This window comes from Balearica regulorum, chromosome 1 (assembly GCF_011004875.1).
Source record: "Balearica regulorum gibbericeps isolate bBalReg1 chromosome 1, bBalReg1.pri, whole genome shotgun sequence".
Taxonomy (NCBI): domain Eukaryota; kingdom Metazoa; phylum Chordata; class Aves; order Gruiformes; family Gruidae; genus Balearica; species Balearica regulorum.
This window is the reverse complement of record NC_046184.1, coordinates 136,847,984-136,868,734: the sequence shown is the minus strand read 5'-3', so window position 1 is coordinate 136,868,734 and position 20,751 is coordinate 136,847,984. Positions and strand designations below refer to the sequence as shown.

General features: G+C 49.3%; 2 protein-coding genes across 2 annotated transcripts in view; one reads left to right on the top strand and one right to left on the bottom strand.

Moving 5' to 3' along the window:
• ARHGAP6 (Rho GTPase activating protein 6) overlaps positions 1-6,704 on the bottom strand; it is a 343,171-nt gene extending 336,467 nt beyond the window's left edge. Inside the window, exon 1 of the mRNA XM_075776398.1 lies at positions 5,786-6,704. Within this exon, the coding sequence (XP_075632513.1) occupies positions 5,786-6,289 (504 nt within the window). The 5' untranslated portion in view covers positions 6,290-6,704. The remainder of the gene's footprint in view (positions 1-5,785) is intronic.
• Positions 6,705-15,312: 8,608 nt separating this feature from the next.
• On the top strand, positions 15,313-20,166 carry LOC142605240 (uncharacterized). Its single transcript, XM_075776361.1, has 3 exons — positions 15,313-16,433; positions 18,975-19,022; positions 19,109-20,166. Exons 1-2 carry the CDS (start codon positions 15,354-15,356, stop codon positions 18,981-18,983), a joined length of 1,089 nt encoding a protein of 362 aa, XP_075632476.1. The 5' UTR covers positions 15,313-15,353; the 3' UTR covers positions 18,984-19,022; positions 19,109-20,166.
• Positions 20,167-20,751: the final 585 nt, after the last annotated feature.

Below are 20,751 nucleotides of genomic sequence, written 5' to 3'. Positions count from 1 at the left end.
CACGGGGAAGGCTTGCTTCCTCTGGCTAACCCCTAGTGTGACAAATGTGCTGCCACATCACCACCACTCGAAGTGCAATGCCTAGTGAAAACTGGGGAAAGGGTGTTTTCACTTATGTATCTCACCCTAAATCTTTTGAAAGCAATGCAGCATATATTCTTCTATTTCACGTTTTCTTCCTGCATCCTAATGAATAGGAGAAAACTGCCTTCTTTCTCTCTTTTCTGTAGGTAATCTACAAATTTCAGAGGATATATCAATCGCTGCTCACGAGTTGAACAGGGGAAGGAAAAATAAAGAAAAGCTCTCCCTCCTCTAAATTTACAATGAACAGGTTCTGTTCCTGCAAACTTGATTATGCAATCAGCCCTTTCCCTCTCCAGAATAACTTGTCCCACTAACCTCAAAGAAAAAGCACCCAACAATATATAACCATATGGGAGTGTGACCTCTCGGTTTGCCCAATTGTTAAGCATTTTGCCTTGCCCTTTTTCTCTGAAAGCATTTTTCACACATGTCCTTCCATCAGCATAGTTTTGAAGCAAGCACTGGCTGTAAAAAAGCAGGAAGATGCAAGCTACCCACTCACAGTACCTTGGGAAAATGGGGTTTAAAATAATTCGCTAAAAAAATCATGCTCAGGGGAAACTTTGGTAAGCAAGGACATACAGAAAGAGGGAATCTGAGACCATCTTCCCAATGGATTTAAACTCTTAAAGTATCAAGCAAGTGAATTTACGGATGCTGACCTCCCAAGGTACCTATTAGTTGAAACTGGTCTTGTGAGCGCTCACTACTTCCAACAGCCATGCCCTGAATTATCACTCCACATGACTCAAACAGAAGTTATAAATTAATTTAGCTAAACCAATGTTGTTCCGATTTTGCAGACGGGCATCTCCAGCATCCTTGCAGCTAGCCACCGGTTGGCCAGCTGGCAGCTCACAGGACACCAGGATGACTCCTGGCTTGTCCCCCAAAACGTAGTGAGGAACCAGGGTGACCTTCCCTCCTGCACTGTGGGAAACCCCTCGCCCCATTGTGCTTGACAGAAAGCCTCCCTGGGTGAGCGAGCAGGTCGATCTCAGGCAGCTCTCTCAGGAGGAGGAGGAGGAAGCGAGGAAGGGCTGAGCCAACCGCCCGCAGCAACCCCACGGCCCTGAGGAGCAAGTTGCAAAATCATGATGGTGCCTCCTGCTTCCTGGCAGCCAGGCGTGCGAGCAGGAAGGCTGCAGATGTTGTGCTACCATTACTTTAAAAACAGCTCTCCCCCCCGCAAAAAAAAGCGTATTAGCTGGAGACGTTAACATTTAATTATTCAGTAACACACGGCGTATGATAGCAAAATAATCAGGCCATGTAAGTTTAAGTGTGTAGATTTGGTTTATCATAACAAAGAGATTACTCAGATACATTCACATGATTTGCTCTATTTGTTATACGCATGCTGTGGCTTTCCATTGCCATCTTTAGGACAGAAAAATAAGCAGAAGAATTAACACAACTTGAGACTTCACACAGATCTATTCATTTTGAGCTATTCTGGACTTTTCACCTGGCAAACGTATTCCAGTCGGTCACTGTAAAACACTTGCATCCTTAACTTGTATGGGACTGCTCACAGACTTTAGCATAAATGTATGACTAAATGTTGGCAGAATCAAGGCATTAAGGTGTCTCTACATATTTTTACCGCCTTTTTCCATGATATTTAGTTTACTTAGAGAGTCATTCAACCTTATGAAACACTTAATGAAAGCATAATAGTCATAACAGACTTAATTTTGTAAGTGAAAGTGAATTTTCTTTAAGGAAAATGGCTTAAAAGAACAGCTGAGATCTGATGGGAATTGAGGATGAATGCTTTTTTCCCTTGTTAAAAATTCCCCACAGCTTTGCCCCGCTGAAACCACTGGAAAGGTTGTCACTGATTTCCACAGACCCAGGAACAGGTTTTTTATTTAAGCAGCTTATACACGAGCAGATAACAGGAAGGGGAAAGAATGCTTGTCAGCGAAGTAAAGCTCTACTAAAAATAATCTTTACAATTGTAAAATATTCTTGTGAATAAAATTAGATGTCGATACAGAAGAGCCAGATCACCTGGGAGGAAGAAACACCTCTGTCGCATGATGCTTCACGTCCAAAAATCTGTGGATCCAAGAATACAGGCCTAACACCTTTCTTTGTATCAAGTCTTTAGGTGCGACCTGCTGCCGAAACTGGAAATCCCCTGTGCAGTCTGGGACCTATTAAAAATTATTGATGAATGGCCGCGTGAACTGAGCAGCCACCTTTCCATCCCTAGGCCAGTAGACAGGGTTGTGGTATAAAATGCTGAAGTTGAAGAACTACAATTAAAAAAAAAAAAGAAAAAAAAGGTAAACCAAACAAACCATCCTTCTCCTGGCCTCTTATCAAAGATGTTAACAGAGGTTTTGGCCTCTCATACAGAAATGTGAATACAGCTGGTCCGGGTGCTCCCACCCCTGCGGCACCAGGCTGCCCGAGAGCGGGACTGGCACAGCGCACCAGCCCAGGCTGCGAACCGCATCTTCACCGCATCCCTCCTGGTGCCACCGCACTGGTCCAGCTTGGGACAGAGGAAGGAGGTCCTGCTCAGAAGTTTTTCTTTTGGGAGGTTCTGAAGAGAAAATCGCCATTGGGTTTTAACTTCTCTTTTACCACTTTAGAGATTAAGGTAGGGGGAAGAAAATAATTCCCATATACCTCTCCTAAAATATTATTTTTAGTGCATAACTCTGTTGCTTGCACAGTGGCTTTAGAGAAATATTTTCCAAAAAGTGTAATTATACTGAAAATGTTGGAATGAAGGTAAAGAAAACAGGTTTTGTAATGAATATCTCTTTTATTCCCCAGCTAACAGGATGGGAATTTTTAAATACTCAGACCAAAACCTTCCATGCTCATTTTCGGCTTGCAGTCATCTATTCAGTTGTCTTTTACAGCTGAGTAAAATCATTGTCATGATATACTTCATTTTTCAAGTTGGAAAAAACCTGAATGACAGGTTTCCTGTTGAGAATGCAGCATAATTTCGATAATGGCACCTTTTAAAGTTATGATATTACAAACAGTTATTTCCTTTTCACCCAGTAAAATGTGGTTTTTCCACCTCCTCAAGCACACTTGCTTTGCCACAGCTAGGGTGAAGCCCCAGAGACAAAGAATCCTTCACTTCCTAATGACTGACCAAATCCTTTTCCAATAAAGACTAAATAGGAAGCAAACAACCAAATCCTTTATGAACAATGCTATTTTATGATAAAACCAAAGTGAATGACCATGAGGGTGCACGACTGCAATAAGAGGAGGAATACGATCAAAATTACGTATGTGCAGTTTCTTTTAAAATATCAATTAAAATCATTTATACGTGTCATTGCTGATAGCTATAACTAAGTTAATATTTGTATAACACCTTGAAAATAGAAACTCTGCAACCAGCAGGTATCAGACTGTACGTCAACTGACGTACAACGCCACAAATTCACAGCGACGACGTTGACCCACCGCAGCAGCCCGGCTTCAGGTGCAGCACACCCTGCTCCTACATCGCAGCCCCACCGCCGGGACTGCCGGGACGATGACCGCGATGCCGCTGTGCCCGACCGAGGGCTCGTGGAGAGGGGTGGCCACCTGCCCAGCCCAGACCCAGCACAGAGTCGCAGGCACTCGCTCGTCCTGACAGCACTGGGCTCAGACCTTCCAAAAAATTGTTCTTTTACAATAGAATCATATGTTGGGGTTTTTTTTCCTAATGTAAATGTGATTTTTTTTTTTTTTTAAACTACACTTACACATATGTCTCAGTTACTCTAAAAATCAGGCCTCACCAATAGGAAAGATGCCTCCAAAATACAAGACCACACTTTGTTAATGTAAACACCCATTTCTTAAATGTATTAAAGATAAATCACCCGGGTTCAAATGCCAAGTAAACAACAATTTGTCAGAGGACAGCTCTGTAACATCACACAAAACTGCACTGAATCAAATTCAACTATAAATTACATCACTATACTGCAATCATGCTACTAGTAATACGATATACCCCCCCCCCAAAAAAAAACATAAACAAAACTTTGACTATTTAAAAATGCTAGATACACATCAAATTAGGAAAAAATCACACTTTGGAATTTACAGTCTGAAACTGTGCTGTGCTACATGGTTTGACGACACACAGATCTGAAAAAAATGTCCCGTGTGTCTGACACCTTTGCGCGGATTCAGTGAAAACAGGGAGACCCGCTTACAGTCGCAGATCAGAGACCGTGCTCTGAGTCTTGGACTCAGTCAGGAAACTCTGCGCAGGAAATCTTACCTATCGTATACTTTTGGGTGTTCCTTATCAAAGCTTAAGCAGATAAGCAGCCGACTTGACTTACCCTTAATTAGTGCGAGCATCCGCTATCTCCCTGGAGGTTTTTTGTCACTGACACTGCAACTCCCACAAACTTTCATTGAAATCACGAAATTTTAGCTAACTTAAAATTTGGGCGTCAGTAGGTGAAACACTGCTACGAGTCACTTCTGATCGCAAGACTTGACTTAACAATAATCCATTTTTGAAAACTGTTGAAAATCTTCGCTGCCTTTTTCAATGCCAGCCGACACCACGCCTGAAGCAGGCACCCAAGTGCTGTCGCTCCATCCCAACTGGCAGATGGTGACAACTTTCATACCCCCAAGCTAACAGGTGGATGCGAGGGCTCGTTTGGGGTGAGACGCAGCCTTCGCTCTTAAAAACTACATTTGGTAATCTTACGCAGTGATGGTGCCTAGTCTGGCTTTGGATCCCAGATCACTGCGTAAAGTAGCGATTTTTCAAGGGCTTCCGCATCCCGCAGAAACAATGGGGCTGCTTTGTTGATAGGTCTAGTTAGTGGTGGTTATCTATAATAAATACTTCTTAAATGGCAATGGCAATAAAAGGAAAAGGCTGCCTTCCGACCCCAACCCAAAAGCTCCAGGAGGCACTACTAAACAGCGAAGCGTGAAACCTCATCGCCACAAACAGGATGGAGAATTTCTTCAAACAAAAAATTTCTTCTCCTGCTACAAAGGGGCGTGCGTAACCAACTCTCAGAGCAATCGTTATCAAGAAACAATGCCACATTCTTTGAATACATTTGTCCAGATGGTATGATATCTGCAGCCCAACATCGACGACATCCAAGTTAAATGAATAAATATTTGCATTGCAAAGTTGGATTTGTCTTGGAATACGATCGCTCCTCATGTGGTTTTGACACATGTGCGTTGTCAAATAAATCATGGCTCACTGGGTGTGCACATTAAAAATAATTTGTCTATCTTGTTAGAAGCCATCACATACTTCGGTTTACGAGGTGTGAAACTGGGAGGGGAAGGTTTTACATGCCCGGGACAACTATATATGGAGTCCGTCACGGGAACATCAAATGCCGCCGTCCGCCCCACCAACGCCGCGGATCCCCACGCCCGGCGCTAACACCCGTGCCCCTTTCCCACAGCGGCCTCGACGGCACCGCAGCCGCAGCCCGCGGCCGTGGCCGGCCCTCCCGCGGACACGCGCGGAGCCGCGCCGCGCACCAAACACCGAAGGGGGGGGGGGGGGGCGCAGGCGGCGCCCCCCCCGGGGCCGCCCCGTCCCGAGGACCAGCGGCTGCGGGGCTCCGAGGGGCGGCCCCGCCGGGGCGGGCGGGCGGGCGGCGGCGGCGCACGCCGGGGGCGAGGGCGGCGCGGCGAGTGCCCGTCCCCGGGGGGCGGGCGGACCTACCTCGGATTTCCACACGACGTAGGCGGCGGGGCGAGGCCCGGGCGACGAGGGCTGCCCCTTCCTCTGCTGCAGCCAGCGCCGGGGCGAGGAGAAGATGCTGTTGGCGGAGCCGGAGGGGCCGCTCAGCGCCGAGGCCGAGGGGGTGCGCGTCAGGAAGGGCAGCTCCCAGCCGGGGCTCCGCTTCCCGCGGGGGCTCTCCTCGTCGAAGAGGGCGCTGCCCGGCGGCGACCGCTCCAGCGGGGTGCTGGGGGTGGAGAAGGAGGCGCCGGGGGGCGGCGGGGCGCCCCGGGGACCGTGGCGGTCCCCCGGGGGGCTGCCGGCTGCCCGGGACCGAGACGACCGCCCCACGCCCTCGCCGTCCTCCCGGCCGCCGCCGATGATGGCGGGGTCGAGGCTGCGCGTCTGGCGGAGCCTCCGCTTGGAGAGGCTCTTGGCGGCGACGGGGGCGGCGGCGGCCGGGGAGGAGCAGGAGAAGACGCTGCTCAGCAGGCTCTGCGCCGACATCGCGGCGGCCGCTGCCCCGGGCACGGCGGGGGTGGCCGGGGGTCCCGAGGTCTCGCTGTCTCTGCCTCCGGCCCCCGCCGCGGCGGCGTGGAACGGGGCGGCTCCCGGGGCGCCCTCCACGCCCGGGTTCAGCCCCCGGCGGCGCGGACCGACGGCGGCACCGGGGGGCTCATGGCGGCGTCTGGCGCTGGGGCTGCTCCGGGGCTGCCGCCGCCGCGGTCACTTTGCTGGGAGGGAGAGGGAGGGAAAGGGAAAAAAAAAAAAAAAAAAAAGTTACGAGAGAAAAGGGGAGGGAAGGAGGCAGCAGCGGAGCTTTTATCTCGGCTCGCCGCAGCCTGCCAGAGTCACTCCCCCCTCGGCTGCGATGCGCACGGGAGCCGCTGGCCTCCCCCCCCCCACCCCGTCGGGTCTCCGGGTGGCAGGGCCCGCCTGCCTCCCCCCGAGGCGGGGAGAGCCGGTCCCGGTGTCGCCCGCAGCCCGGCGCCGCCTCGGGGCGCCCACGTCGGGGGCGCGGCGGCCGGTAGCCCCGCCGGGCTGCGCGGGCACCGGGGCTGCGGCTCCCGGGCGCTGCCTCGGGCGGCCCCGACGGGGCGCTGCGGCCGCACCGGCATTGTGCGGTTGCGTTTTGGGGAGGGATCGAGTAGCGAGAGCCAGTTGTTTTTCGGAGCGATCGTTCCGAAGGCGCAGCCGGGGAAAGCCCCGGCCTGACCCTGCCAAGTCCAGCGCCGCATCCCCGTCCCGCCGGCGTCCGCTGGGTGAGCGGCGGGGACACGCTGGGCTGCTGGTTGTGGGACCCCCGTATCCTCCCCGGCCGTGTCGGGGAGTGCTGGTGCCTTCAGGGAAAACTTGCAGGAATAGGCAGGGTGCTCGCAGTGTACAGCACACGTCTGTAGTGCTACCAGGACCGGGTCTTCAAGGGATCTTGACCAGCAATTATGTTCTGACTCAAGTCTCTCTTTCCATCCTGTGCCAATTTGAGAAGATGGTCTTACATATTTCACCTCAACAAACACCTACTTTGAAGGCAGACTCTGCTATTCCTGTCTGACAGCCTGTGCAGAACAACCCCACGTAGAGGCACGTGAGTCCCACGGGCAGCCTGGGTCGCCCAAGACCTGTAACTGTTCTGCTGGGTACCTCACCGCGGCAGAAAAAAAGGAGTGGGGTCAACGAAGCTAAGCCTCCTCAGGACAAATAACTAAACTTGCTTCATCCTTTATAGAGACTTTCTCTGCTCTGTCTCCAAGCATAGGCGAGGAAACCTTTATCAGGAGAAAGGAAAAAACTTGGGAAAGTCAAAACTGTAAAGAAACGCAGGAACAGAACGCAGGCGGAGGAAGAACACCACACAGCCCCACGAAGGCTGCCAGCCAGCTCCTTCCCCACCTGGAGAGGAGGAAGCAGTCCCTCAGCTGCAGGATCCGACTCCTGCCCCCCTCTCTCAGCTGGGAACACTGAGTCCTCCCCTCACTGGAAGCAGTTCAACAGTCATGCTTGTCAGGTTCTTTATGGAGGGTCTGCACCATTGTTTACTTACTGTATCAACTTTATTGATAGCTGACTGCTAGCTTCATGGATGAATTCAGATCTGTCGCTTTTTTGTTAGTGAGGCGTACAGACATTAATTTTTTCAAGATGAAAAGCAAAATACAGAAACCCAAATCCTGGTTTGCTTCTAGACCTATACTTTAATTTGTGGAGAGAGTGGAAGAGACCTAGGGAGAGACTAGCCAAGAGCTCCAGAGCAAGTCTTGAGTCTCTCCTGTCTTGGACGAAATCACTGTTAGACTACTGGTTCTTTGGGGCCTAGGTATCCTTCTTTTGACCTGAGAAACCACTATCTCCACAGTCTCCCGAAAAGTATCACAGACAACTCTTAAAATTCCTTAGAAAAAGACTGGCTATTTTGGAAAAGAAAAAAAACAAAACCCCACAAACAACAAAATCAAAACCAAAACAATCCTCCCCCACCCACCCCCAAAAAAAACCCTCAAGCACAACACAAGGGTTATTTTCCCCTTATGCTGCATTTTTCTCCTCAAACCCTAGTGCTGGGTTGGGTTGTCCTCCCAGGTGTCCTGGAGCCTGTGCAGGTAAGTGCTCTGTGGCAGTATTTTCTAGTTTCATCAATAGAGGGAGTAGACAGTTCTTTTCTTTGTGGCATTATTTAAGGTTCATAAAGAGAAACAGCATGCTAGCCCATCCACTTTCAAAGGGAGGCATTCTGCTTTCATCTAATGTTTCCAATTTTTTTTTCCATTTTTTTTTGTTTGAAAAGGAGTTTTTCCTCCATATTTTAATAAACTGTTCTATTGCCTAATTCCAAACCCTGCTAGTTCTTCCACAGCTAAGGTTGCAGCTGTTTCTGTTTAAAGCTTCATTTTGCCTCCTCATTAATGCCTTCAATAAGGTCTCATGCTTGAGACTAAAAAGAAGGTCTGAAGCATAAAACAATGATCCAAGTTTGTTTCTGTGGTTCTGTGCCCATGCTAGCGATTTTCTTGAGAGACACACGACTGCAATACAGCCACAGTCCTGTGGCTCCAAGTATTCACTTTGGTCCTCTACAAAGGTATCGTCGGAACACGAAAGGACAGGAAGACGTGAGGAAAAACAGTAGAGGGGGAAATTCAGAGCTGTAATCATGTGAGGAGCAGAGAGGACAATCACACCTGCCTCCAAAATCCACTAGAAATGGTTCCTGCCGTTCTCAGTAGGTGAATTGCCCGCTTTGAAGAGCTGACACTCTTGGGCACAGCCAGCTGCCAGCAGGCAAACCTCCAAGTGCAGGCTCAGATCCTTACACACCACACACACAACCTGTGAAAGGAGATGGAAACGATCAGGTAAGTGCAACATTAAGAGGATGCATCAGCTTACAAGTAACTACTCTAAATTAAGTGGGAGCAAAGCATTCTTATTTCCACCTATTTCAGCTCAGGTATTGCTATTGCCCAGCTGATTTTCTCCATGAGAGCCCTCATGAAAAATTGGAGGATCGGTTTAGTGAGACAGAGACCTGGAGAATCATCACAGCTGCAATTCAGTGAGCAAAGCCAGCATATGCATAGAGATGCTTTGTGTCGACAACTTCACTACCTGTCTTTGCTGCTGTCTGTATCTTTCGGGGGCAACAGCAATATAAGCACTTACTGATTATTTTTTAAGTCGGTGTTTATTATCACTATTACCTGCATTGTTGTGAGACTGGGCAGCACCACCCATGCATGCAGCTAGGCTCCAGGGCTCTGGTGGGCACTGGACAAGCACAGAACAAAAAGACAGTCCTAGTCCTCAAGCTTTAGCACTAACCTCCAGCCCGAAGGTATCAGCAGTGTAGCCATATAAGCAGAGGAATAGCGAGACAATACTAGTTGATCCGATACTGGTCATCAGCCCTTCTCTTCTGAAGCAAAGCTGTTTGTGTAACTGCTGCCGATAAGGTGGCAATAGCAGTCAAGGAACTGGACGGTCCTTCCTGGACCTGGGAGTAGCAGTATAGGCAGTGGATGTACTGACAGCTGGGGTTGGAAAGTCTTTCCTAACAGCTTGCACTGTCATATTTTTTTACAGTGAAATCTTAAATCCAGTGCGAATCTTTATTCTCTGTTTTGTCTCACTGCACGTCACTGCCTTAAGCAGTAGTTGGCTGACTGACTGCAGCATGAAAGATCTCTCCTCAGCTTTTCAAGTCTGTATTTCTGAAAGTGAGCAGTAGTGATATGAATCAATAATGCAATAAAAAGTCAGAAATATTCTGAGGGATGAATGCATTTGGAAATTATGACTTTCTAATCGTCAGTTTTATTCTGAAATATCTTCAGTCTTAGCACACAGAGTAGGAGTATAGAAGCATTCCCTGGGCATGCAGGCATGGCACTTGGGAAGCCGAAGCTCAGCTGTGGGTGTAACCAGTGAAGGATGTCAAGGGCAACAAGAGCAGCTTCTGCCACCACAGTAACAGTGAAAGAGTATCAGGAAGGTGCAGGACCTCTGCTGAAAGCAGCAGGTTACATAGTGTCAATAGGCAGAGACAAGGCCTTCTTTGCCTTGGTCTTCACCAACAGAGTCTGCCAACCCTTTGTGCCTCAAGGAGAAGAGAATCTGTTAGTAGTGGAAAAGGACTGTCAGGGATCTTCTCTTGAGGAATCCCAGCCCATGCAAGTCTGGGGAACCAGCCAGGTGCCCAGCTGGCAGATGTCACTGCAGTGCCACTTTTTATCTTTGAAAAGTCATGGTGATTCAGAGATGTACCTAATGGCTGAAAAAGGCTAAATGTTGCACCTTGTCTTCCAAAAGAGCAAAGTCAATCCAAGGAGCTACAGGCTGGTGAGTTTCACTTTGGGAAAATCACAAAAGCAAGTTCTCTGGGAAGCCATTTCTGGGCATACAGAGGAGAAAAAGGTGGCTGGTGACCAAGGGTAAATCATGCCTGACCAACCTGGTCACCTGCCTTGATCCATGGATGATGGGAGACCAGTGGATAGAAGGCTTTCAGCCTTTCCCATTTTCAAGTCAGTGGGGTCTTCACCAGACTGTCATGACTTCTCAGATATGATGGATAGTGGATATGATGGATAGAACTTCATCTGCCAGTTCCCTCAGGACCTACGGACGCATCTCATCAGGTCCCATGGACTTGTGCATCTTCAGATTCCTTAGATGGTGTCAAACCTGATCTCCTCCTACAGTGGATGGTTCTTCATTCTCCCAGTCCCTGCCTTTGCCTTCTACAACTTGGGCAGTGTGGCTTGAGCACTTGCTGGTGAAGACTGAGGCAAAAAAGTCATTGAGTACCTCAGCCTTCTCCATGTCCCAGGTAACCAGGTCTCCCATATCATTCTGGAAGGGGCCCACATTTTCCCTTGTCTTCCTTTTATCATTGACATACTTATAGAAGCTTTTCTTGTTGCCCTTGATGTCCCTGGCCAAATTTAATTCTATCAGGGCTTTGGCTTTCCTAACCTGATCCCTGACTGCTCGGACAATTTTTCTGTATTGCTCCCAGGCTTGGGAGCCCTTTCTTCCAGCCTCTGTGGGCCTCCTTTTTGTGTTTGTCTAGGAGCTCCTTGTTCATTCATGCAGGCCTCTGGGTTTTTTGCCCGACTACTTCTTTGTTGGGATGCATCTCTCCTGAGCTTGGAGGAGGTGATCCTTGAATACTAGCCAGCTTTCTTGGGCCCCTCTTCCCTCCAGGGCTTTGTCCCATGGTAGTCTACCAAGTAGGTCCCTGAAGAGGCCAAAGTCTGCTCTCCTGAAGTCCAGGGTGGTGAGCTTGCTGTGTGCCCTCCTCGCTGCCCTGAGGATCTTGAACTCCACTATTTCATGGTCACTGCAGCCAAGGCTGCCCTTGAGCTTGACATCCCCCACCAGCCCCTCCTTGTTGGTGAGAACAAGGTCCAGCATGGCACCTCTCCTCGTGGGCTCCTCTATCACTTGGAGAAGGAAGTCATGATCAATGCATTCCAGGAACCTCCTGGATTGCTTGTGCGCTGCTGTGTTGTCCCTCCAACAGATATCAGGGTGGTTGAAGTCCCCCATGATGACCAGGTCTTGTGAATGTGAGGCTGCTCTTATCTGTCTATAGAGGCCTTCATCCACTTGGTCTTCCTGGTCAGGTGGCCTGTAGCAGACCCCCAGTCCCTGCACCCTCTTTAATCCTGACCTATAAGATCTCATTTGACTTCTCATCCATCCCCAGGTGGAGCTCCACGCACTCCATCTGGTCATTGACATAAAGGACAATGCTCCCTCCTCATTTCCCCTGCCTGTCCTTCCTAAAGAGCCTGTGTCCTTCCATCCCAGCGCTCCAGTCATAGGAGCCATACCACCACATCTCCGTGATGCCAGAAAGATTACAGCCCTGCAGGCATGTGCATGTCTCCAACTCCTCTTGTTTATTCCTCATGCTACATGTGTTTGCATAGAGGCATTTAAGTTGGGCCTCTGTCATGGTTTTACCCCAGCCGGCAGGTGCACCCCACACAGCCGCTCGCTCACTCCTCCTCATTGGGATGGGAGAGAGAATCGGAAGAGTGAAAGTGAGAAAACTTGTGGATTGAGATAAAGGCAGTTTAACAGGTAAAGCAAAAGCCGCACACACAAGCAAAGCAAGACAAGGAATTCATTCCCCACTCCCCATGGGCAGGCAGGTGTTCAGCCATCCCCAGGAAAGCAGGGCTCCATCACACATTAATGGTTACTGGGGAAGACAAACGCCATCACTCCCAACGTCCCCCCCTTCCTTCTTCTTCCCCCAGCTTTACATGCTGAGCATGACGTCATACGGTATGGGATATCCCTTGGGTCAGTTGGGGGTCAGCTGTCCCAGCTGTGTCCCCTCCCAACTCCTTGTGCACCCCCAGCCCACTCGCTGGTGGGGTGGTGTGAGAAGCAGCAAAGGCCTTGGCTCTGTGTGAGCACTGCTCAGCAACAAGAAGAACATCTCTGTATAAGAACAACATCCCTGTATTAGTAACAGTTTCCAGCACAAACCCCAAACACAGCCCCATATTAGCTTCTATGAATAAAATTAACTCTACCCCAGCCAGAACCAGGACAGCCCCTAGTGAAGCTGACCTGCTGGCTGGAGTGGCTGGAATTCCTTTGTGCCGCACTTCAGGTGCTCTCCTGCTGACCTGTGATCCTCGTCCTGGCTCTGGGCATCTATTACTGGCACTGGCATCAAACTGGTGGGAGTGGGATGGGTTGAGGTTCGCCTCCCCTGGCAACTTTAGCTTAAAGCCCTCTTCACCAGCTTGGCAAGCTCTTCCCTTTCTCTGACAGGTGGACCTCATCAGCCCATATCAATAGTCTGGAGGAGGAGACAGGGTGCGCTCTCATCCAGTTTGGGGACAACATCAAGTTAAGATGGACAGTCAACACGCTCCAGGACAGGGCTCCCATTCAGAGTGGCCTAGATCAGCCAGATGAATGGGAAAACAGGAATCTTATGCAAATTGGTGAAGACAAATTGCACTTGGTGTGGACTAACCCCCTGCATTTCTATGGGCCAGGCACTGACACGCTGGGGAGCAGCTCTAGTGGGAAGGACCTGGGCACCCTGGTGATCAATGGGCCAAACAGGGGCCAGCGAGGACCCCTGGCAGGGATGAAGGCTGACAGCATCCTGGGCTGCATCAACAGAAGCATAGACCAAGGGAAGTGATGTCGCCTTTAACACAGCATTCAATAGACCTCATCTGGATTAAGGTACCTGGTTTGGGTGCCCCCAATCAAGGAGGACCTCGATAAACTTCAGCAAGTCCCTTGGAGAGCCACCAAGACAGTTGGGAGCTGGAGCATTTGCCCTGTGAGGAGATGCCAGGAAAGCTGGGCTTGTTCAGCCTGGGGAAGGGAAATTAATAGCAGCCTACCAGTAAGGGAGGTCCCCTCCAACTTTAGTGACTCTGCAGTTCTAACCAAATATGAATGTTGGGTTAAAGTCAACACCTTAACCTTCAGAAAACTGTCAGAGATTTCATATCCATGTGTATCACCTGTCTTACTAGCAAGCTTGCTGCATGGGCACATTTTAGAGAAATTATGGTGTTACTGTACTTTTAAAAATCTCTGGATAGATACTGGGTAGATACTGGACAGAATTTAAAGTCAAAATGTTGAAAACCTCAGGACGGTTGCACTTGTTTTGATAGCATTTATAAAATATGGTTTTATCAAAATATGAGTGTATTCATCTCAAGAATTAAGCAAAGTCTATTTTGTTCTGAACAAATCTCTGAAAATAAGGGTGAATTAGAAAATAGGACCATTTCGGTACTGTTATTATTGATGCAGAATTTATTAAGCATGAGAAAAGCAAAGCCACTCTTTCACCTTATTTTTTTTCTTACAGAAGAATTCCTAACTTTGTAATTCCTGGAATTCAGTTGTTCAGACAAAAAGACTTCTATCTAAAATTTAGCTTTCCCAGTTTTTCCCGTGAAGACAGAAGAGCTGTTAACTTTTTTTTGCAGAACTTTTGCCTATATTACAGTGGGAGTAATGAATCAGCATTTCAAAGCTGCTCCTCCAGAGGAGCAAGCGCTACAGAAGCGTTTGTGGGAGCAGCTGGGCAGTGGGTGCACAACTGGGTGCACCCAGATTTGGCTCCCGTGGTGTCTGACCTTCAGCTAGGTGGTGACCAAGTACCGCGATGGCCCGGTCCTGTTTCTACAGAGGCCACCGTGTTGTTCGGCAGTGACCTTGGTAAGAGGTGTACGGCTGTGCAGTGCTAACACTGAGAGCGTTCTGACGTGACTAGGAAGGAAATTGCCTGTAGCGCTGTGTCTCCCGGAAAGTCACACGTTCCCCTATTTCTTGCCTGGCATGGGACTCTGCACGTCAGTCGGCGAGACACCCTGAGGCAAGTGTTTGCCCAAACTGGCTACTCAGTTCTCAGCTAGGACAGCTGAATCCGGGTGAGAGCGCCCTTAGAAAAAAAAAGAAAAAGAAAAAAAAAGCGCCATTTTCAGTAAAGAGAAAAAGATGCTTATTTGTACTGAAAGGGAAAAGTGATGGGATGTCATTACTCCTCCAAACTTTTGCTGCACTGAAGCAATAATAATGACATGAGTGACTGCTACTGTATGCCTACTATACAGTCAGGTACATATATACAGTTATACATATATAGTGTGTGCATATATATAAACACTATAGTGTGTATATATCTCTGTATATCGTTTTATATGTGTAGCGTGTATGCAGTGTGTATGTAGTGTCTATATACACGCTACATAGTTTTATATATATATATATATATATGTTTTTAGAGAGAGAGACTGTATGTCACGCTCTCCAAGCCCGGTATTTAAGTGCCAACGCAGGCGGCACCCCGGGGACGGCTTGGCCCGCTGGCTCACCGCACGGCACGCCTGGGCACCGCAGCGGGCCGTCCCCCGGCCCGTGTCACCCGGCGGGGGGCCGAGCCGTGCGGGGCCGGGGGGGCGCAGGGCCGCGCGTGGGCGGGGAGGCAGGCCACGCCCCGTCCCGCCAGGCCACGCCCCCGCCCGGCCGTAGCCCCCGCCCCTCGCCGCGCGCCCTGCCCGCAGCCGCCGCGCCGATGCCACGTGGGAGGCGGCGGAGCCGCCGTCGGCGCCGGGCCGGAACCGCGGCCCCCCTGACGCTGGGGACGGCCCTCGCCGGGCGCCGGGAGGAGGGGAGGTCGCGGAGCCCCCGGGACCGCGGCGGCATCGCCGAGACCCGATGGGTGCTCGGCGCGGTGGCGCCCGGCTCGCGGCTCGGCCTCCCGGGCCTAGAGGCGCTGGCGGCGGCGGCCGGGCCTAGGGGCGGCTCCCCGCCCTGGGCGGCGCCCTCGCTGCTCCAGGTGCCGGCGGCGGCCCAGCCGGCCCCGCGGCGGGAGGGCAGCGACCTACCCGCCGGCGCGCCGGCCGCCCTGGCCGTGCTGCGCCTCCAGCCCGGCGCCGAGGGCTCGGCGCGGGCGGCGGCGGGGGCCGCGCCGCGCCTGCGGACCGTCTACGTGAACCCGCGCTGGCTGGAGCGGCAGGCCGCGCTGGGGGCGGCGGCGGCGGCGGCCAGCCCCTGCGCCGAGGCGGCGGCGGCGAGCGGCGCGGCCGGGGGCCCGGCGGCGGCGGCGGCGGCGGCGGGGCAGGGCGAGGCGGCGGCAGCGGAGGCGGCGGCGGCCACCCCCTACGTGGGGCTGCGGCGGCCGCTGGGCTACCAGCTGGCCAAGGCCACCAAGGAGCGGATCTGGCGGGGGGAGTTCATTGACCTCTTTTCCTTGCTCCACACAGAGCTGGCCCCCGAGCACGGCCCGCGCCCGGGGGACACGCTGGACCAGTGGGTCTCGGCCTTCCTGGTGTACGCCAGCGTGCTGTGCGAGAAGCACCCGGCGCGCTGCGGAGCCATGTTCAAGTACCTGGACACCATCCGCAAGCTGCACGCCACCTACGGGGGCACCTCGTGGATGAGCTACGACGAGGACTTTCGGCGGCGGGCGGCCAAGGACCCCACCCTGCCCTGGGGCGACGTCGACCTGGACCTCTGGATGAAGTGGATGGCGCCCCTCAAGTCGCTCGTCAGCAGGCAGCCGCGTGCTGAGGGCGAGACGCAGGCCCCGCCGGCCCCGCCGCCGCCACCACCACCACCGTCCCAGAGCCCCAAGCAAGAGGAGAAAACCCAGGTGTGACGGGCCGGCGGCCGCGCGCTTCCCCGCACCCCTGGCCGGGCACGGTGCTCCCTCGGAGGGGAAGGGGAGAAGGGAGCCGTTGAGGTGCTCTTGAGTCCGTCGGCAGGTCGCGCGTCGCAGCGCTGACCTTTTGCTCGTGCTGACCATGGTGTCAGCTGATGAGGCGTGGGGCCACGTGGGAGTCCAGCTGGCCACCGTGGGAGATGCAGGCACTGCTGGAGAGAAAAGCATACTCTCAGCAAATAATTGTTTGTGGCATTTATTGCTTTAGCCACCAGAAATTAGGAACCCGACTAGTTCCCTCCCCTGGTATATAATTGCATCTTCCTTAAGACATTAGAAGAAAGATGTGTTGTTTCTTTTTTTCCTCTGAGTTGTCTTTAAAAAAGTTAACTTTCTCAGCAATACAGTTATCCGTATGTAAGACAAAGTACAGACTCTCCTGTTACTATGGGAGCATGTGGTAGTTGCAGGCTGTGTGGGAGGCCAGAAGAATTGATGTGAATAAAGATAAACTTCAGTATGAATGGCCGCAGCTTGCAAATTCACTGTGATTTGGAGATTTAACCTGATTTGGGACTCGGTAGATTTAATCCATGAGTTCAGGCCTGTTTTGTGGGAAAAGCTGGTGGGTGTAATTAGGGGAAGTAGGGAAGATTTTGTGTACGTTATGGTTTTGCTTTCAGTGTAGACATGGAGTGTCACTGAATTGGTATAACGCCTGATGTACCGGGGCAGATCTACCCTCTCCTCTGCCTGAGCTGTGACAGCGAGCTCCATGGGTACAAAGGGCTGCCTGCCTATATTGAAGGTTGTGCTGCTTCTCTTATACCAGTGGCTGTAGTCTGTCAAATCCCCAGCACAGAAAATGCTGAACGCTGAACACTGAGTTTCATGGCAGCTGAATAATGGTAGGGACATTCTGTTACATCGTCTCTATGTATTTCTAAACAATTTTTTTAGGACCCTAGGAAGAACCTTTGTGTTCTGGAAGGGTTTTTGCTAGCTGGTCAGGTGCTGTGCTTCCTGGGGATTGCCAGCGCAGAGGAGTGGCTAAATTGTTCGACTCTGTTAGCCCGATCTGGAAAGGGAGGACCCTTTTTCAGGCCATCTGCAAGTGTTTGGTGTGTCACACCAAGCCCTGACTTTGGTACTTACTGAAAGTGACTTCTCTGGGCTAATGCGTGACAAAAAAAGTGAGCTAATACCACACAGTAATATAGAAAAATGGTTCCCGGCGCAGGCCTTGTCGCCTTTGTGCCTTCTGTCGTTCATGCTTTAGATTTATGCAACTTTTTGTGGTATCTCTGTTTAGATTTCTCCATTCTCAAGAATGATGACTCAGTTCTTGTTTTGCTATGGATCTTATGTGAGCACCAGATGAGCAATGGGTCAAAGATTTCATCTCATCCGAGACTGGATCTTCAGCTTGTCATGTTAACCAGACTTGTAACTTCTTCCACAGCAGCCGGTCTGTCAGTGCAGAGCTTTGCACTGTTCTCTACCGAGGCACCAGAGGTCTCGATCCCCTTTGGTTTCATGGAAATTTCCCAGTTGATTTTTAGCAGTGGCATTCATGTTTTGGGTTGGTTCCCCCCCCCCTAGAAATTGTCTAAAGAAAAATTAAATGTTTATTTTAACTAAATAACTTAGAAAATACTAGAAGTTTAATGTTGGTAAAACCAGCAGTGCTTTAGCAGCACAATGAAAGCAAAAGTTGAGCAATTGTTGAGTGGGGGTTCAACCACCTTTCTATTATTAGAGCAGTTTTTAATTGGTAGCACAGAGTCTCTTATAACTGTTTAGAACAGAAAAATGCCCTTAACTGAAATAATGGTTTGAGCAGCTGTTAAATGTAGACGAGGCCTAGGATAAAGCATGAGTTTATCATTGGCAAGGCAGCAGAAAGGAAATGTTGCTCTCTTGGAGGTGACCTGTGGGTTTTCCCTGCACCCCCCAGCTCCTTACAAGCTCTAATTATGTTGTGTAAAACTACATCAGAGAAATAAGATGTGCCTTCACATTTGGGCAAAAGAATCAGAGAATTAAGATGGGAGAAAATAGGCTTTTATAGACTTACAATTTTGGCCAGAACCTAAGCTTTCCCGCATTCGTGCTGTCAGGAGGAAGAGGAGGTGTTTTACAAAGACCTTTTCTTCCAGATTGTTTGTTTGAACTGATTTTGTTTTCATAATTTCAAGGGATAGCATTAGGCAGCCTGACTGGATTTCATTTCCTGTTTCAGTTTAAGGCTCCTTAAATTTCAGCTGATGTAGTGCCTGTATCTCTGGTTCTGCAGTACCACAGAAGGTTAACCAGTAAAAACAAAGTCAAGGAAGACAAAGTGTTGTCTTTGAGGCTAGCTGCCTTTCTAAGGCACCAATGAAGAGCTGTAACTTTGCTTTACACAGAAAGGACAAAGTGAGAAACCTGAGTTTGAGTGCAATAACTGGTGTGTATGTAGGATAGCTGCGATTGATTCCTGCAAATTTATGTTTGCATTGACTTCAGACAATTCTCAATTTTTTTTTCCAGACTCCATGAAAACAGAAGGCCAGTTGGGATGGCAATCAGACTAAGTGGGTGAGTTTATATATAAAACTGACTAACTTTGGATTTTGAATATTTGCAGATTTGTTAAATACAGAATTTCTTATTGGTGCCAACAGCCTGACTCCGTTGGTGTTTAAGTGGAGCTCTGGTATGCTAGTGCATTCTTTTACCTCTGCTTCTGTTGCGTTGCAAGCTGTGCTAGAGAAGACGTAGGAAATTCATTTTACCCAATCAGCAATTATAACAATGGACTACAAACCTGCAGAGCAAGCCAGTTTGCTGGAAAACAGGAATTCCTGCAGCGCAGCACTTGTCACAGACTATCCAAAGAGGGCAAAGATTCAGGAAGGTGAATAAATTGAACACTGGTTGAATGAGGTCAGGAACAGTCTCCCGGAGGAGAACCCTGCCCTAAAATACTACTTTGAAAGTATAAGCCAATTTAATGCGCAGATTAACCCTTCTCATTTGAGCAAACGTGTGCAATCCTGGATCTTTGCAGATCACAACCGGACACTTCAAAAACCTATGTACTATATTTGTTTTAAACAAATAAATCATAACTTGTCTTGTTACAGCTGTTACTTTTACCATTTCATTGAGAATATCTGCAACATAAATGTATATTTGACTTGAAACAGTATCATACAGTTGGTATAATAACTCAGGTTGTCAACAGAATTATTCTGCGAGGCTCAATCTCGCCTCTCCATTCTTCTCAAAAATGCATTAACCGTTGCTGTTATTGCCAGAAATCAGTTATAGCCTGATTGTGCATTACAAAATTCTTGATCAAATATAATAATTGACATAAATTATTATTCCTTTTTTATACTTATAGAATATTTAAGATCCTGAGCATCAGACTAGACCTTCGTAGTCTGGTGTTCATGAAAATCATAATCACTGGTTCACGGTTTAATCATTCTACATCTCAGTATTTTGTTTTCTCTTCCTTTTCCCTTGCATACTAGGGGGTATGATCAAGGTAATACTATGATCCAGTAACGCGCATGATGGTAAGGGTATGCCTTTAGTTGTTTCAGGAAAAAGCTGCCGTTATCTGCTCTCCTTTACCTTTCTTGATAGTTTCAATAATATGCAGAACATGAAGTGTTTGTAAATTGATACTAAACTGTTTGTGACTTCACCTAAATAAATTTTTATATATAAATGCTGTTCTTAATCTTAGCTTTTTTATTCCTCCCCTTATTCTTACATTACCAATTTCCTTTTGTAACCACTTGTTTACATCACCTGACCTTTTACAAATGTCTGGTTTTCAGTTATGAAAGCACAACTGAATCTTAACTATCAACAGAAAACAAACAAATCGGCCTGAATTTGCTTTCAATATTTGGCATAAAGGCTTGATAATGTTGTAACTGTAGTTGTCATTGCTTATTCATCTTTGCTGGTTGTTGAGACAATGACAGGTATCAGGCCTTGATCTGTCTGAAGTTGAACGAGCTGCTGTACTGAAATAGCAGTATTTTAATGGCCTCCAAACTGTGAGGATCCAATGAGTGCAGAGATATCTGCACTCAATACAGTAGAATCTAGAACACTTTTCCAGATGGAATTACAAGTTATAAAAATACCTTTCATTTTTGAGAAGGTGCTTAAGCACAATAATCAGATTACTCGTGCCATTTTCCCCTTGCCCTGTTTTCTTAAGATGTCGGAACTTGGTTACTCGCTGTATCTCTTCACCATTGTTGCTACACGTGAACCACTGCAGGCATCTCCTCCTGAGGAA

What these genes read in the sequence shown, in the direction of transcription:
- LOC142605240 (XM_075776361.1), top strand. Translation starts at nt 15,354, where the DNA reads ATGCCACGTGGGAGGCGGCGGAGCCGCCGTCGGCGCCGGGCCGGAACC.